Genomic DNA, 19,138 nt, shown 5'->3' with positions numbered 1-19,138 from the left:
TCTCCGTAACGCTATGACGCTTACCAAATAACCCTGTGGCGAAACGCGCCGCTCTTCTTTGGACCTTCTCTATCTCCTCTGTCAACCCGACCTGGTACAGATCCCACACTGATGAGCAATACTCAAGTATAGGTCGAACGAGTGTTTTGTAAGTCACCTAATTTGTTGATGGACTACATTTTCTAAGGAGTCTCCCAATGAATCTCAACCTGGCACCCGCCTTACCAACCATTAATTTTATATGATCATTCCACTTCAAATCGTTCCGTACGCATACTCCCAGATATTTCCAGAAGTAACTGCTACCAGTGTTTGTTTCGCTATCATATAATAACACAATAAAGGATCCTTCTTTCTATGTATTCGCAATACATTACATTTTTCTATGTTAAGGGTCAGTTGTCACTCCTTGCACCAAGTGCCTATCCGCTGCAGATCTTCCTGCATTTCGCTGTAATTTTCTAATGCTGCAACTTCTCTGTATACTATAGCATCATCCGCGAAAAGCCGCATGGAACTTGCGACACTATCTACTAGGTCATTTATATATATTGCGAAAAGCAATGGCGCCATAACACTCCCCTGTGGCACGCCAGAGGTTACTTTAACGTCTGTAGACGTCTCTCCATTGAGAACAACATGCTGTGTTCTGTTTGCCAAAAACTCTTCAATCCAGCCACACAGCTGGCCTGATATTCTGCCCTCTAAATATTTTTTATGTTTGTCTTTATTTTCTCAAGTAAATAACTGATAATATTGAAGGTTAAATCACTCTTGAACGGAACGTCTAAACTTTCCACAATGAATTTCAAATGGTGGCATTCACACAGGCCACCAATTGAACGGGACGGGGTGGACGCCAAGATCAAGGCTTCTCAGGAAATTACGATATGTCATTGAAAAATCTTTAGGTACTCGTATATTAAAGTAGAAGAGAAACTTTCACATTTTAACTGTATGCCAAAATAGCCTGGGCTTCGGATACTGCCATCTGCAAAAACGTGTTTCGGTATCTCAAACAGTTTGAGAGATATGAAGGATGTTATGAATATTTCACTTTCACGCTACTCTTTGTGCACATGAATGAAAGTGAATGCTCTACATACAACCTGTTTTCTGAAGATTGGAGATAGGCATAGATTTTGCATACAATCTTTTTTCTGGAAACTGGAGTAGCCATAGATTTTGTCTCACATTTAAAGGAAAAATGAATATGTTAATTACATTTCGTATGCAGCAATCTATGACCTAATACTCACCAAACGCAAACTCATAGCCACTGCTGTTTTTCATAGAAAAATATTAAAATTTAGAACATTAGCTTTCTTAATGTCGAAATATCTCATGACGCTCATAAATGAGGGTATGAGATGCTGGAGGATCAAATTTTTACTGAACAGTTTACTTAAAATTGTTTGGGAAGATCGGAGAGCAGATAGTATGCTCACGCCTCCATTCCCACAGTGTAGCGAATCTGCCACCAGCCACACAGAAGCAGGCGGAGAAAGTTTCGTTCATAATAGATGGAGTGCACAGCCATTTGGCGACAGCAACACTTTGGAACAGAGGCGTGGACTCGGCCAGCACTGGGAACGATAATACATATCTGTGCAGAGGCCTAGTTATCTTCCACGGGCTCTTCTTCAGATACTGAATTGATAGCTTGTGAATGTTGGCAGTGTCCAGCCAAAAAACTATTGCGGGACGAAGTCGACCGATTTCTGTCGATCCAGTGCTATGGAGCCCTCGTTCAGAATGCTCTGAACAAATACAATGGGGTCAGGAAAGTCATGGGGTAGCGATATGCACATGTACAGATGGCCGAAGTATCGTGTACAGAAGGTATAAAAGGGCAATGCATTTCTCATAGCTAATTTATGTGAAAAGGTTTCCGACGTGATTATGACTGCATGACAGAAATTAACGGACCTCGAACGTGGAATGATAGATAGCGCTAGATGCATGGGACATTCCATTTGGGAAATAGTTATGGAATTTAATATTCCGAGCTCTATAGTGTCAAGGGTGCGTCCAGTATACCACATTTCAGGCATTACCTCACACCACGGGCAATGCCATGGCCGGCGGCCTTCACTTAACGACCGAGAGCAGCGGCGTTTGCGTAGCGTTGTCAGTGGTAACAGACAAGCAACACTGTGTGAAATAATAGCAGAAATCAATGTGGAACATACAACGAACGTATCCTTTAGGAAAGTGCGGCCAAATTTGGCGTTAATGGGCTACGGCAACAGACGACTGATGTGGGTGCTTTTGCTAACAGCATGACATTGTTTGCAGAACCTCTCCTGGACTTGTGATGATATAGGTTGTACCATAGACGTCTGAAAAACCGTGGGCCTGGTCAGATGGGTCCCAGTGTCAGTTGTTAAGAGCTGGTGTTAGGGTTCGAGTATGGTGCAGACGCTATGAAGCCACGGACCGAAGTTGTCAATAAGGCAATGTGCAAGCTGGTGGTGGCTCCATAATGGTGGTGGCAGTCTTTACACGAAACGGACCGGGTCCTCTGGTCCAGCTGAACTGATCATTGATTGTAAATGACTATGTTGGGCTACTTGGAGACCATCTGCAGCCATTCTGCCGGCCGCGGTGGTCTAGCGGTTCTAGGCGCGCAGACCGGAACCGCGCGACTGCTACGGTCGCAGGTTCGAATCCTGCCTCGGGCATGGATGTGTGTGATGTCCTTAGGTTAGTTAGGTTTAAGTAGTTCTAAGTTCAAGGGGACTGATGACCACAGTAGTTAAGTCCCATAGTGCTCGGAGCCATTTGAACCATGTTTTTTTTTTTTTTTTTTTTTTTTTTTTTTTTTTTTTTTTTTTGCAGCCATTCTTCCCAAAAAGCGATGGAATTTTTATGATGATGCGCCACGTCACTGGGCTACAATTGTTTGCAACTGGTTTGAAGAACATTCTGGAAAATTCGAGAGAATAGTTTGGCCACCCAGATCCTCCGACATGAGTCCCATCGAGCATTTGTGGGACGCCGTTGGTGTACAAAATCTTGCACCGGAAACACTTTCGCAATTATGGACGCCTACAGAGCCAGCATGGCTCAGTATTCCCAGGGGACTTCCAACTACTTGTTGAGTCTGTGTTACGTCGAGTTTCCGCAGTACCAGGGCAAAAAGAGGTCCGACATGATGTGAGGGACATTCTATTTGCGAAATAGTTATGAAATTCAATATTACGAGGTCCATAGTGCCAAGGGTGTGTCCAGTATACCACATTTCAGGCATTATCTCTCACTACGGGCAATGCCATGGCCGACGGCCTTCACGTAACGACCGAGAGCAGCGGCGTTTGCGTTGTGTTGTCAGTGCTAACAGACAAGCAGGCAAGACCAGTCCGTTTCATGTAAAGACAGCCACCACCATAATGGAGCCACTACCAGCTTGCACAGTGCCTTATTGACAACTTGGGTCCATGGCTTCATAGCGTCTGCCCCACATTCGAACGCTAACATCAGCTCTTAACATCTGACACTGGGACCCATCTGACCAGGCCCACGGTTTTTCAGACGTCTGTGGTACAACCCTTGGTGTAGCATAAGCTGCTGAGACTTTTCCTGGCGCAGTGAGAGTAGGGATGCGTGGCGGGTGGAGGGGGTGAAGGGTGGGGAGAGGGTGCGTGTTTGACTCACTTGTCGTCCGTGGCGGCGGCGCTGGCGCTGCCGGTCGCGGTCGCGGTCACGGTCGCGGCGGATGCTGATGCCCGGGATGAAGAGGCGCAGGGCGTTGGGCCCCGTGGGGAAGCGGCCGGCCTCCGGAGCGGGCGCGGCGCCCGCGACGGCTCGCTCGTGCCGCGTGAAGGCCGACACCAGCTGTGCCACAGTGAAGCGCGGCTCCTGCGACGCGCCCTCGCTCTCCTGCCCCTCCTCCTCGTCCTCCTCGGCCTCGTCGAAGCCGTCGTCTTGCGAACTGCTGCCTCCTCCGCCGCCTCCGCTGCTGGAGCTGCCGGCACCGCCGTCCTCGCCATCCGAACCGCTCGAATAGGACGTATTCATCTCGTCATCGCCGCTCTTTTTCAACCTGCATTTTGTTCAAGGGTAAGTGTTACACCAAGACGCCTATGGAGTCATGTAAAAGTTTTTTTTTCTTTATTGTATTTCAATAGCTGCTGGCAGCAGCAATGCGCTGCTCTTCAGCCGAATGACATAGAAAAAACAATAGAAGACATTTAAAAATAACAAAGGAGAAAACACGGTGAACATAGATATAAAAAAGGGGGAACATCATGGAAGGCAATAGACAAAATGGCGGTGACTGTAAAATGGAGATAAAAACCGTAAAAAAGTAGCGCAGACAAAAAACCGCACACTGGGACAGTTAAAAGAACACAAGGCGCGGTATTACCGGAACATAAAAGTCTTGACGGATGGCGTAGCACATAACAAACCCTAACAGTAACACTAAGTACAAGGCCAGTTGCAAAGCGATTTAGAAAAGATTGCTGTATGGTGTGGCAGGTGGCAGTTGACGGTAAATAACGAAAAGTATGAGATGATCCACATGAGTTCCAAAAGAAATTCGTTGGAATTCGATTACTCGATAAATAGTAAAATTCTCAACGCTCTCAATTCAACTAAGTACCTGGGTGTTAAAATTATGAACAACTTCAGTTGGAAAGACCACATAGATAATATTGTGGGGAAGGCGAGCCAAAGGTTACGTTTCATTGGCAGGAGATGCAACAAGTCCACTAAAGAGACAGCTTACACTACACTCGTTCGTCCTCTGTTAGAATATTGCTGCGCGGTGTGGGATCCTTACCAGGTGGGATTGACGGAGGACATCGAAAGGGTGCAAAAAAGTGCAGCTCGTTTTGTATTATCACGTAATAGGGGAGAGAGTGTGGCAGATATGATACGCGAGTTGGGATGGAAGTCATTAAGGCAAAGACGTTTTTCGTCGCGGCGAGATCTATTTACGAAATTTCAGTCATCAACTTTCTCTTCCGAATGCGAAAATATTTTGTTGAGCCCAACCTACATAAGTAGGAATGATCATCAAAATAAAATAAGAGAAATCAGAGCCCGAACAGAAAGGTTTAGGTGTTCGTTTTTTCCGCGGGCTGTTCGGGAGTGGAATGGTAGAGAGATAGTATGATTGTGGTTTGATGAACCCTCTGCCAAGCACTTAAATGTGAATTGCAGAGTAGTCATGTAGATGTAGATGTAGATGTAGATGTAGATGTAGATGCCAGCGCACAATTAAAATCACACCTCTTGATGCACAGGAGAACAGCACCAAACACAAGAGAACAGCACCAAACACAACACTGACGTGGCACACTGATGTTGAACAAATCATAGGATCTGCCAGGTGCAAGGAGATGACGGAGAAGGGAAGAAGGAAGGGTGGGGAAGAGAGGGGGGGAGATGGGCGGGGGCGTGCTGAAGAGGGCCAGGGAGGGAGGGATGTGGGAGGGAGAGAGGTGAGGATGAGGTGCAGGGTCTCAGTGGGGGAGGAGGAAAATCCGCTTTGAGAGAAGAAGGGGAGAGGAAAAGGGGGCTCTGGGGAGGGAATGGAACAAGGCCAGGTTATAGTTGGAAGGAAGGGTATATGTCACGCCCAAGTTCATCATCCGGGAGGGGGAGGCGCTGGAAATTGCCCTGATGAAGGAGATGGAGGGTGTGGAGGTGGAGAAAGGGAGGGATACAACGATGGAGGCGTGGCAATGGGCCAATGGGTGGGGGGTGGAGAGGAAGGAGGAAACCAGGGTGTGGGGGGGATCAAGCCTGTGGACACTGTAAAGGATGTGGAGATGTTGGAGGAAAAGGAGGAGGTGGGGGAAGCGGCTGCGTTCATACAGGAACTGTGTGTGGGAAGAAAGGCAGATACAGAAAGCAAGGTGGAGTGCATGGCGTTCAAGGATTTGGAGGGCCTTTACAAAGCGGGTGGGGGGCGGAGATCCAGGCAATGCTGGCATAACAGAGGATAGGATGGATGAGGAATTTGTAGGTGCAGAGGATGGTGGTGTATTTAAAGGTTATTTAAAATCTACTTAAAAGGCTCAAAAACAGTGTTGCACCATCTGCCTTCAATCTCTAATTAAAAGTATCCAGACACCCCTAAGTAATGCTGATTTGAACATGAAAGAGGCGAACCCACCAGTGTACAAGGTACATTCAATGAGCAATGTAATACATTTTTTTCTCGGTTAATTTCGATAGAAAATTTGTGAAATTTGTTGTGGGACATTGTGGAATATTCCTTCAGCCCCTGCAGTTTCATGAAGCTCCTATAGGTGGCGGCACTATATGTAGCCTTTAATATGGCGTGTCTAACGGAGGTGCGTTCCACACAGAGAGGGTTTTTGAGATCCTTTTGGTGGAAAACCAGAGCATCGCAGATATTCATAGGCAGTGCCTGCAGAATGTCTACGGAGATCTGGCAGTAATAACACCACAGTGAGTAGTTGGGCGAGATGCCTGCCACCATCATAACAAAGTCGCCTTCCACCAAAACAAACAGCCAATCAATACATCTACATCTACATTTGTACTCCACAAGCCATCCAACTGTGTGTGGCGGAGGGCACCTTACGAGCCTCTGTCATTACCTCCCTTTCCTGTTCCAGTTGCGTATGGTTCGCGGGAAGAACGACTGCCGGAAAGCCTCCGTGCGCGCTCGAATCTCTCTAATTTTACATTCGTCATCTCCACGGGAGGTATAAGTAGGGGGAAGCAATGTATTCGATACCTCATCCAGAAACGCACCCTCTCGAAACCTGGACAGCAAGCTACACCGCGATGCAGAGCGCCTCTCTTGCAGAGTCTGCCACTTGAGTTTGGTCAACATCTCCGTAACGCTATGACGCTTACCAAATAACCCTGTGACGAAACGCGCCGCTCTTCTTTGGATCTTCTCTATCTCCTCTGTCAACCCGACCTGGTACGGATCCCACACTGATGAGCAATACTCAAGTATAGGTCGAACGAGTGTTTTGTAAGCCACCTAATTTGTTGATGGACTACATTTTCTAAGGAGTCTCCCAACGAATCTCAACCTGACACCCGCCTTACCAACAATTAATTTTATATGATCATTCCACTTCAAATCGTTCCGTACGCATACTCCCAGATATTTTACAGAAGTAACTGCTACCAGTGTTTGTTCCGCTATCATATAATCACACAATAAAGGATCCTTCTTTCTATGTATTCGCAATACATTACATTTGTCTATGTTAAGGGTGAGTTGCCACTCCCTGCCTCCTCTGATGCTGGCAAGTCTGCCTCCCGTGGCATCTAGTGGCTAATTCCGCAGTACGTAGCAGTGCCCGGATATGTACTCCTTTCCGACAGTTTAAACGTTTCAAGAAAACAAATGGTTTCGAAAGACCTGTGTAAACAGGTAAGTTTTATAGTAAATTGCTCTGACCTGTGGACCTTGTCGAGGTCCTCGACTTGCGGGTCTGCCGTCCTCGTCTGTTCAGCAGCTGGGATGTCTTCACTTTCGACCGGGTTGCTGTCGTAGCCGTTCTCCCTACCGTCGACGCGCTCTTCGCTGTTGGCGGCCACAGCCTCGACTGCCGCCCTGGCGGAGACGGCGCTGCCGAGGCAGTTCCTGAGCAGCGCGGGCGACGTCAGGTCTGCGGGGGCGTCCCGCCACTCACCGCCGACCGCAGGTGGCTCCGGTGTCGGGGCGGTCGGCACGTCCGCCAGGAGATCGTCCTCGGCGGACGGCGCATCGCAGTAGACGTTGCTGTTGGTGACGTCGGCGGGCGCTGGCGACGCCGCTCGGCTGCAGACGTTGCTGTTGGTGAGGTCGGCGGGCGCCGGTACGGGCGCGGGCGCTGGCGATGCGGCGCGGCTGCAGACGTTGCTGTTGACGTCGTCGCAGTTGTCGAGCGAGGCGGAGCTGGGCTGGCGCGAGAGCGCGGCGCCGCACAGGTCGAGCAGCGAGCGGCAGCCGGGCCGCAGCGGCAGCGGTAGCGCCAGCGCCTCGCTGGAGCGCGACAGGCTGCGCAGCCCGTACAGCTTCTCCCGCGAGCGGCTGAGCGCGGGCGCCGGCCACGGCTGGTCGGCGAGCGCGCGCGCCCGCGAGGCCGCCGCCGGCGCCAGCAGCGACGCGTGGCTCTCGCAGAGGCGCCGCCGCTGCTGCGACAGCAACGTGCGCCGTCGCAGGTCCTGGCAGCTGCCCTGCTGCTGCTGCTGCTGGCGCTGCTGCACCACGCGCTCGAACAGCGCCTCCCGCGATTTGGACAGGTACTTGCGCAGCCCGCCGCTGTCCTTCGCGCGAGCCTTCACCTTCACCTTGCTGCCGGTAAACCACCTGTGGCGCAGGCACTCCTTCGCCGTCGGTCGCGCCCTGCGGAAATGATCAGCTTAGATTAGTTTACCTTTTTTAATCTTTTATAGACACCGCCATTTGACTGTATTGTTGTTTATTTTATTACTACCTAGGTTTCGGCCTTTTATGCCATTTTCAAGTGACTGACTTTATGTGATTCTAGATGTTTTGATTAGAAGACGTGCTAACGGTACTTTAGACCACAGCATGTATAGGAAGAAGACGCACACCGATTTCTACCCGGCACAAAAGAATGGCGTGCTCAAAACTCTTGTACACAGTGCTCACACCATCTCCGACAGGGACAGTCTCCAGCAAGAATTGGACCATCTGAAGACCGTGTTTCGCCGGCTGGTGTGGCCGTGCGGTTCTAGGCACTTCAGTCTGGAACCGCGTGACCACTACGGTCGCAGGTTCGCATCCTGCCTCGGGCGTGGATGTGTGTGATGTCCTTAGGTTAGTTAGGTTTAAGTAGTTCTAAGTTCTAGGGGACTGATGACCATAGATGTTAAGTTCCATAGTGCTCAGAGCCATTTGAACCATTTTGAACCAAGACCGTGTTTCGGAGGAACGGTTACAAGGAAGGGCAAATTCGGAAGGCTCTACATCCCACACCTGCAGCACCGGAGGAAACTGAGGATGAACCTCAGGAGGAGACGGCCTTGGCTATTATTCCGTTTTGTGGGGCGTTATCCGGAAAAATTGGACCCATTTTACGTAAACGCCAAGTGAAAACCATCTCCCGTCCTCCAAGCAAAACCAAGAGCCTTCTTGGTAGTGTCAAGGACAACCTTGGTCTACGTAACTCAGGGGTTTATCAGATATCTTGCCAATCCTGGAGTGTATACATAGGACAGACCATTCGTACCATTGAGGACCGATGCCGAGAACATCAACGGCACACTAGACTGCAGCAGCCCAGTAACTCGGCAATCGCTGAGCATTGCCTGTCGGAACTCTAGAGCATGAATTATGACCAAACCAAAGACCTGACACAGACATCCAAATACTGGGACTATATCATCAAAAAAGCCACAGAGATTAGAGTAAGGCAGCCACAACTAAATCGTGACAGTGGTTACATCCTTAGCGAGGCGTGGGAACCCGCGATCACCCAGATTAAGAAGAAAAAGGATATTTCCCAGTATGTACCGACTTCGGGGGGGGGGGGGGGGGGGGGGGAGAATAACGAGAGCGGTGCCGGCAGAAAGATCTCTCGCGCGCGTCGTTTGGTGATGATCGTGTGCTCAGCCGCCACTTTCGTCATGCTTGGCATCCCAGGTCCCCAGACCTCAGTCCGTGCGATTATTGGCTTTGGTGTTACCTCAAGTCGCAAGTGTATCGCGATCGACCGACATCTCTAGGGATGCTGAAAGACAACATCCGACGCCAATGGCTCACCATAGCTCCGGACATCCTCTACAGTGCTGTTCACAACATTATTCCTCGACTACAGTTATTGTTGAGGAATGATGGTGGACATATTGAGCATTTTCTGTAAAGAACATCATCTTTGCTTTGTCTTACTTTGTTATGCTAATTATTGCTATTCTAATCAGATGAAGCGCCCTCTGTCGGACATTTTTTGAACTTTTGTATTTTTTGGTTCTAATAAAATCCCCTGTTATTCCAAGCATGTGTGTTAATTTGTACCTCTCTATCTACATTATTCCGCGATTTATTCAGTTTTCAAATTTATACTGACTTTTTCATCACCCGGTATATCGAGGGTCTATCCAAGGGCGATGTTCTTGAGGACAATATTATAGGAATGGAAGAGAATCTAGGTGAAGATGAAACAGGAGATATGATACTGCGTGAAGAGTTTGACAGAGCACTGAAAGACCTAAGTCGAAACAAGGCCCCGGCAGCAGACAACATTACATCAGAACTACTGACAGCCTTGGCAGAGCCAGGCCTATCAAAACTCTACCATCTAGTGAGCAAGATGTATGAGACAGGAGAAATACCGTCAGACGCCAAGAAGATTATAATAATTCCAATCCCAAAGAAAGCAGGTGTTGACAGATGTGAAAATTACCGAACTGTCAGTTTAATAAGTCACAGTTGCAAAATATTAACGCGAATTCTTTACAGACGAATGGAAAAACTGGTAGAAGCTGACCTCGGGGAAGATCAGTTTGCATTCCGTAGAAATGTTGGAACACGTGAGGTAATACTGACCCTACGACTTATCTTAGAAGAAAGATTAAGGAAAGGCAAACTACGTTTCTAGCATTTGCAGACTTAGAGAAAGCTTTTGACAATGTTGACTGGAATACTCTTTTTCAAATTCTAAAGGTGGCAGGGGTAAAATACAGGGAGCGAAAGGCTATTTACAATTTGTACAGAAACCAGATAGTAATATGAGTCGAGGGGCATGAAAGGGAAGCAGTGGTTGGGAAGGGAGTGAGACAGGGTTGTAGCATATCCCCGATGTTATTCAATCTGTATACTGAGCACGCAGTAAAGCAAACAAATGAAAAATTCGGAGTAGGTATTAAAGTCCATGGAGAAGAAATAAAAACTTTGAGGTTCACCGATGACATTGTAATTCTGTCTGAGCAGTTGAGCGGAATGGACAGTGTCTTGAATGGAGGATATGAGATGAGCATCAACAAAAGCAAAACGAGGGTAATGGAATGTAGTCGAATTAAATCGGGTGATGCTGAGGGAATTAGATTAGGAAGTGAGACACTTAAGGTAGTAAAGGAGTTTTGGTATTTGGGGAGCAAAATAACTGATGATGGTCGAAGTAGATAGGATACAAAATGTAGACTGGCAATGACAAGGAAAGCGTTTCTGAAGAAGAGAAATTTGTTAACATCGAGTATAGATTTAAGTGTTAGGAAGTCGTTTCTGAAAATATTTATATGGAGTGTAGCCATGTATGGAAGTGAAACATGGACGATTAATAGTTTGGACAAGAAAAGAATAGAAGTTTTCGAAATGTGGTACTACAGAAGAATGCTGAAAATTAGAAGGGTAGATCACGTAACTAATGAGGAGGTATTGAGTAGAATTGGAGAGAAGAGAAATTTGTGGCACAACTTGACTAGAAGAAGGGATCGGTTGGTAGGGCATGTTCTGAATAAAGGGATCACCAATTTAATATTGGAGGGCAGCGCGGAGGGTAAGAATCGTAGAGGGAGACCAAAAGATGAATACACTGAACAGATTCAGAAGGATGTAGGTTGCAGTAGGTACTGGGAGATGAAGAAGCTTGCACGGGCTAGAGCAGCATGGAGAGCTGCATCAAACCAGTCTCTGGACTGAAGGCCACAACAACAACAGCAACGGACAGGTGTCACAGGCTATATCTGGTGTGACACGCAAGAAACACACCAACAGAGAACATCACCGAAGATGAAAGCAAGAAACTTGTGTTTTTGCCTTTCTGTGGTACAGTGTCGGGAAAGATTAGTCGCCTCCTGAAGAGATATAACATTTCATCGGTGTTCAGACCCCCAGCTAAAATTCGACAGCTCATGAGGCCTGTGAAGGACGATCTAGGGCTTAGAACGCCTGGAGTGTACAAGATACCAAGTCAGTGTAGCTGTTGCTACGACGGCCAAACAGTACGCACTGTGGAGCAACACCAGACGGAACACGAGAGGTGCTTACGCCTACGCTATCCAGAAAAATCAGCCGTGGCAGAACACGCCTTAGAAAATGGACACCGAATTCTATTCGACGAAACATCTGTCGCTATGAGGACGAAGGGATTTTGGGATAGCGTCATAAAAGAAGCTACTGAAATAAAAACCTCTGAAAACACCATCAACAAGGACGGCGGTTTGCAGCTCAGCACAACTTGGGACCCGGCCATCGCGAAGTTGAAACGGGCGCGACGGATGCTGGATGAAAGCATTACCATATATGGCGTGGAAGAGAGCACTAGTGACGTCACAGCCAGCAGGGCGGCTATATAACGACGCGGCCACGGCGACACAGCAGTCAGTCTTACCACTTGACAATGACCGGGGAGAGCTCGGTCGAAAGCTCGTGGGATTTTAACCATCTGACACGGCTGGAAGTCCGAGAAAATTTTATTAAACTGATATAGGCATGTTTATTCAAATACAGAGATATGCAAAAGGCAGAATACGGCGCTGCGGTCGGCAATCCGGCAGTTTGGAGGTCTTTATCATCGTCTTTGCTTGTGATGTTTGAGAACATAGGAGAAGCACTCGTTGTCTGTTACGAAAAGATGTGCAGTTCAAGTGCTACATCACAATAAAACCGTCGAAACACTTTCTTCCTCCCTCCCTTCCTAACATGTTTGCTTAGTTGGTTCGTCTTTTGGCTGTTTTTTGTATGTGAGTGTTTGTTTTCACATCACGTATTTTTATTAAATGCCGATGTTCTTTAAATAGCTGATTGTAAGAAATATAGTATGTAAACCGTTTAGAGAGCCGTGACAATATTGTTCCGATTGGTAAATATTACAACCTACGTCGAAAATCGTTATTGTACATAACCTGTAGTAAGAGTGGGTCATTTGTGATAAAGACAGTAGTTGTCAATTAGTATCATCGATAATATTTTGTAATGCATAATATGATGCTTTTTCTTTGTCACTCCTAAAATGAGGCTTTAGACCACTGTAGGTGTGAAAATATTTAATTTGAGGGTGTACTGTGAATTACATTAAGAGTAGGCCTAAATTATTACAGTCATCTAGTAAATCATACTGCCTATTTTTTTCTGCTGCTCTGCAGCCGAGAGAAGAGTAAAGCAACACAATGGTAAGATAACAAACAATAAAAAAGGCGATAAAACGGTGACTTTGTCAATAACAGTAAAATGGCGGAAAGTTGCGGAATTTAAAATATAAAAACAGGGCGGTGACGCAGCGGATGAAGACACACAGTAAGTAGACAGGCACAATTAAAAAACACGGCGACAGTCTGGTTTCTGTTCGCACGAGATAAAAAACACAACTAGCGACAGTATGGTGGCTGTTCGCAACACTGACAGGGAACGCACAACACTGAACATCACTGAAAACAGCACTATAGAGGCGACACGGTGGAGATGGGGAAAGAGGGGGAGGAGTGGAAAAGAAAAGGGGGGAACGGACGCGAGAAGGAGTGGGGAAGGCAGTGGAGGGGAAAGTAAAAGGACTCGGGGGAGAGAAGGGAGTCAAAGAGAGGAGAGGCAGGGAAGAAGAGGATGGAAGGGGTTGGGGGGGGGGGGGAGAGAGCCCAGGAAAAGGACAGGGGGTGGGAGGGGGAGCTGAGGATCAGAGTTGATAGGGGGGATAAATGGAGGGAGAGAGGCCATCATCCGGAAGGGGGGGGGGGGGTTGGTGGAAGCCACTTCGGTCGGATGTTTGTCAATCGAAGTCAGTTTTAGCAGTCTCAACATCCATATCTTGAAAACTTTCAAAACTGTCACTGAAATTATCGTCAGTTTCTAAAAGCAGCCTCTCTATCTCCGAATCTGTTACACGACTTCTTTTCGCCATTACAGGACATCACTCACTAACGCAGCGGTAAACACAGACGAAAAACGCGCGCTTTTGCGGCTGCTTCACAGGATGCATACTGTCGACGCACGATTGGGTGGAAAATGTTATAACTAGCCCAGAATACGCTATGTTGACTGAAGAGAGCTTGTGATCTGGTGGACGAAGCTCAATTAACACCACAATTTCAACGGCAGACCGATAACTCGTCATTCTCACTAGCTACTACCCATAGAACGCGGTGGACGGACATATCAGGCCAGCCTACTGTAAATTAGCAGAGCGTGGACGGATGTATCCGTCATGCCCACTTGAAGGGTTAAGAGTACAACGAGCATCATTTTTGTTTGTTGCTGGTGCCGTGAGGGAGTGGAGCAAGTGCGATTCGAAACGAGATACACGGCGCATACAGTCGACATTCGTGCTGTTAAATGCAGATATTTTCCGTGAAATGAAGTTACACTGGTAAATCCCCATAAGAAATCAAACGAAAGCAAAGGCATGAAAGCCGTGTTCTTGCAATAATTCAACGGAATATACTGAATGTAAAGGAATGAACTAATGATAACCAAGGACACTAACGTCTGAAGCAACTGTGTGTTGTATATTGGTATTCAAGTAGCTGAAAAGGAGACCTCAAAAAGTTTTGATAATTTTGCTTTCCTAAGTCACACGAAAATTTTTAAAGGACAATATTTTTTCCGAAACTGGCCGAATACGTAACGTACCTCTATTCTGCGTTATTTACTAATGCAATAATTCGAAAATTGGGAACTTCTGTTATATACGTTATTCATTCCCATCCAATATCAACTGAAATACAAAAAAGAGAACACGAAGGAAAGCTTTTAAGTGTGAGACGAGCACACAGCATCATGTCACCAGGGCGCGCAGGCGCATACAGTATTTCCCGCTGACCATTGAGGAAGAGGCACGCCAGCTGCCCACTTAACAGGTTAATACTTAATCTCGCAATCAGCACTGCTCGGTTCTGCCTCATATTGGTTTTTCCAACAGTATTAGTTGTACGACAAGAAAGTTTCTCGCGGCGACATAAGAAAGCGGTTTTAAATACGCTAATACAAAGAGCTGAGACTCTCTGTGATAAGATATCTGAATTCTGAGAACAGATACCTAAGAAACGTGTTCCGGAAGAACGGCTGTACCGATCGAGACATTAAGTTATCCATCTGTAAGAATCAAAAACACAGAGAAACTCAGGCATCGGAAGATGATCAGACGGTAGCATTCCTTCCTTTCTACGGTGCTACATCAAATGAAATAGGCAGAACCATGGGAAGACACGGTATTTAATCCAATTTCCGAGCATGCAAAAAAATTAAAGGAATGCTGTGGTCAGTAAAAGACCATCTTTGTCTCGTCGTTCCTGGAATCTATATAATACCTCTTGAATGTCATAGTAGTTTCACTGGTCATCCAGTACGATTTCAGGACGCCGCATAGATCACTGACGTCACATTAAATATCGCGATTTCGACAAATGTGCTGTTGCCGAACATAACTTTAAGAACGAACAAACGAAATTACGTTTGATAGAACGGAAATATTATTCCATGCATCTGCCTACATGGGCCCCTGTCGTTAAAGAAGTCATTGAGATCAGGCCGTGTAAAAACAACCGAGGGAGCGGATAGATCGTTAACGGTGCACAGAAACGATCACTTAATGATGAAAGTCAACACAGAAATCATTTGTGACGTGCACCATCTAATGAAGTCAGCATCGCTACCAATGTTCTTCATTCAGAGACATCGACATAATCTCTAGTAGCATACGGAAGTTCCGTGACGTCTATGACGTCTCCATGACGTAATTCGGCCAACTAAAATATCCAAGGGCCTTTTAAAATCGTCGAAATCCCGTGATTGACAAATATGAGGCGGCAAGAGTTTCGTTAAGCATTTGGGCCGGTCGCTGTGGACGAAAGGTTCTAAGCGCTTCAGTCCGGAACCGCGCTGCTGCTACGGTCGCAGGTTCGAATCCTGTGTCGGTCACGGATGTGTGTGATGTCCTCAGGTTAGTTAGGTTTAAGTAGTTCTGAGTCTAGGGGACTGATGACTTCAGATGTTAAGTCCCATAGTGATTAGAGCCATTTAAACTCCGGTAAGCATTTATTAAATGTAAGTTCAATTGTAGGTTAACAGTCACTGTACATTCTGCCCTGATCATGGCGGTCGACAATTTGAATAGTACGTGTGAAAGAACAGTTTTGCTTTTTTTACGTGCTGCACTGTACGCTGGCATAACTGAATGAACATACTGTGATAAAAGTGCATGTGATTCGTTACAGGGTTGTCGCATTACTTCGCGTTTTGCGGTGTACGTTTTCGTGGTTGCAGATTACAGGCTAATTCAATATTGTGAAGGTATTTTCAGAGAAATGAAGATAACTGTGGTAACAAATCAAAAACTCATAATTACATTATTACGAGTACTCTGGAACGAGCCATCAGAGACCACGTGCCCCCTTGTACCAAAATACTGAGGAAATATCCATAATTAGCTTCCAAAACTTTGTGGGATTCAGTCTCGTGCCATTACTCACGACTGTTGTTAAAGCGTAGTAGGGACTCGGTGTGTTATCGCAGTACGGCCGCCGTCTTCACTGTGTTTCGCACTGCGGCTGAGTAGCAGGTCAGGACTCACCTGGGATCCCGCACGAGAAGCCTGCGGATGAAGTCCTGCGCCGCCTCCGACACATCCTCGAACAGCTCCTCCGGGAAGTCGAGCTGCGCGCCGGAGATGTTGCAGAAAGTCTCCTGGTCTGTTTCACCGCCGAACGGCGAGAAGCCCGTCAGCAGCACGTAAGTCGTTACTCCTAGCGACCTGTCGGCAAACATCATTTCATGCAGCAGGCAATAGCTGCTAATCTGAATGAAAGTATCCTGACTCCCCTATGTAATGCGAAATTGACCACTAGATGTCACGAGAGATGGATCCGCCAGTATACCACTGATCACGACCGGGCCAAATATATCGCGAAATAAGCGTCAAACGAAAAAACTACAAAGAACAAAACTTATCTAGTTTGAAGGGGAAACCAGATGGCGCTATTGTTGGCCCGCTAGATGGCGCTGCCATAGGTGAAACCGATACCACCTCCGTTTCTTTAAATAGGAACCCTCATTTTCTATTACATATTCATGTAGTACGTAAAGAAACATGGATGTTTTAGTTGGACCACTTTTTTCGCTTTGTGATAGATGGCGCTGTAATGGTCACAAACATATGGCTCACAATTTTAGACGAACAGTTGGTAACAGGTAGGTTTTTAAATTAAAATACAGAACGTAGGTACGTTTGAACATTTTATTTCGGTTCTTCCAATGTGATACGTGTACCTTTTTGAACCCATCATATCTGAGATCGCATGCTGTTACAGCGTGATTACCTATAAATACCACATGAATGCAATAAATGCTCAAAATGATGTCCGTCAACCCTCAATGCATTTGGCAATACGTGTAACGACATTCCTCTCAACAGCGACGCATGTTGTCAGGCGTTGTCGGTGGATCACGATAGCAAATAACCTTCAACTTTCCCCACAGAAAGAAATCCGGGGACGTCACATCCGGTGAACGTGCGGGCCATGGTATGGTGCTTCGACGACCAATCCACCTGTCATGAAATATGCTATTCAATACCGCTTCAACCGCACGCGAGCTATGTACCGGACATCCGTCATGCAGTGAAACATCTTGTAGTAACGTCGGTAGAACATTACGTAGGAAACCAGCATACATTGCACCATTTGAATTGCCATCGATAAAATGGGGGTCAATTATCCTTCCTCCCATAATGCCGCACCATACATTTAACCCGCCAATGTCGCTGATGCTCCACTTGTCGCAGCCATCGTGGATTTTCCGTTGCCCAGTAGTTCATATTATGCCGGTTTACGTTACCGCTGTTGGTGAATGACGCTTCGTCGCTAAATAGAACACGTGCAAAAAATCTGTCGTAGTCCCGTGATTTCTCTTGTGCCCAGTGGTAGAACTGTACACGACGTTCAAAGTCGTCGCCATGCAATTCCTGGTGCATAGAAATATGGTACGGGTGCAATAGAAGTTGATGTAGCATTCTCAACACCGACGTTTTAGAGATTCCCGATTCTCGCGCAATTTGTCTGCTACTGATGTGCGGATTAGCCGCGACAGCAGCTAAAACACCTACGTGGGCATCATCATTTGTTGCAGGTCGTGGTTGACGTTTCACATGTGGCTGAACACTTCCTGTTTCCTTAAATAAGGTAACCATCCGGCGGACGGTCCGGACACTTGGATGATGTCGTCCAGGATACCGAGCAGCATACATAGCACACGCCCGTTGGGCGTTTTGATCACAATAGCTATACATCAACACGATATCGACCTTTTCCGCAATTGGTAAACGGTCCATTTTAACACGGGTAATGTATCACGAAGCAAATACCGTCAGCACTGGCGGAATGTTACGTGATGCCACGTACTTATACGTTTGTGACTATTACAGCGCCATCTATCACAAAGCGAAGAAAGTGGTCCAACTAAAACTTTCATATTTCTTTACGTACTACACGAACATGTAATAAAAATGGGGGTTCCTGTTTTAAAAAAAAACGCATTTGATATCCGTTTGACCTATGTCAGCGCCATCTAGCCGGTCAACGATAGCGCCATCTGGTTTCCTCCTTCAAGCTAGACGAGTTTCGTTCTTTGTAGTGTTTTCGTTTGATGGTTATTTCGTGAGATATTGGACCCGGCCACTATCAATGGACCACCCTGTATAAGGAAGTATGTTTTCAGCAGTAAGCAGTGATTTCGAATGAGGACTAATCATTGGATGTCACCTGAGTAATATATCAACATTTCCAAAGCTGCCCAAGTCGACCGTTGGTGATGTGACTGTGAAGTGGAAACGCGAAGGATCAACATCAGTGTAACCCACACCAGGCACTCCTCATGTGCTGGAGGACAGCGACCGTCAAGCACTGCGGGAGGTGTTTGTAAAAAGTCGTGTGAAACCAGTGGAAGGAATCACTCGTGAGTTCCATTGTTCTACCAACAGTCCATCTATAACAATGACTGTGCATAGGGACTGAAAAAGAATGGTGGACAGTGGTCGAGCAACTCATCATAAGCCACAAATTTCTGTAGTCTGCGCTAAACGACGCTTGAAGTGGTGTAAAGAGTAACACTATTGGACAGTGGATGACTAGAAACTAGTTATTTGGAGTGATAAATTACCCTGTATCCTCTGCCAATCAGATGGAAGGATTTGGGTTTGCCGAATGCCTGAAGTCGTTACCTGTCGTCAGATGTAATGCCAACACTGAAGTATGGACGGGTAAATAA

The 19,138-nt window shown here is 46.7% G+C and overlaps 1 protein-coding gene across 1 annotated transcript in view; it reads right to left on the bottom strand.

Moving 5' to 3' along the window:
• The window catches only part of LOC126474695 (serine/threonine-protein kinase par-1-like), a 486,927-nt gene that overhangs the window by 3,684 nt on the left and 464,105 nt on the right, over positions 1-19,138 (bottom strand). Inside the window, exons 8-10 of the mRNA XM_050102173.1 lie at positions 16,449-16,628; positions 7,400-8,329; positions 3,658-4,045 (exon numbers count right to left, since the gene is read on the bottom strand). Coding sequence (XP_049958130.1) covers positions 3,658-4,045; positions 7,400-8,329; positions 16,449-16,628 — 1,498 coding nt within the window. The remainder of the gene's footprint in view (positions 1-3,657; positions 4,046-7,399; positions 8,330-16,448; positions 16,629-19,138) is intronic.

This window comes from Schistocerca serialis, chromosome 4 (assembly GCF_023864345.2).
Source record: "Schistocerca serialis cubense isolate TAMUIC-IGC-003099 chromosome 4, iqSchSeri2.2, whole genome shotgun sequence".
NCBI classification, from domain to species: Eukaryota; Metazoa; Arthropoda; class Insecta; order Orthoptera; family Acrididae; genus Schistocerca; species Schistocerca serialis.
This window is presented reverse-complemented; position numbering and strand designations above follow the sequence as displayed.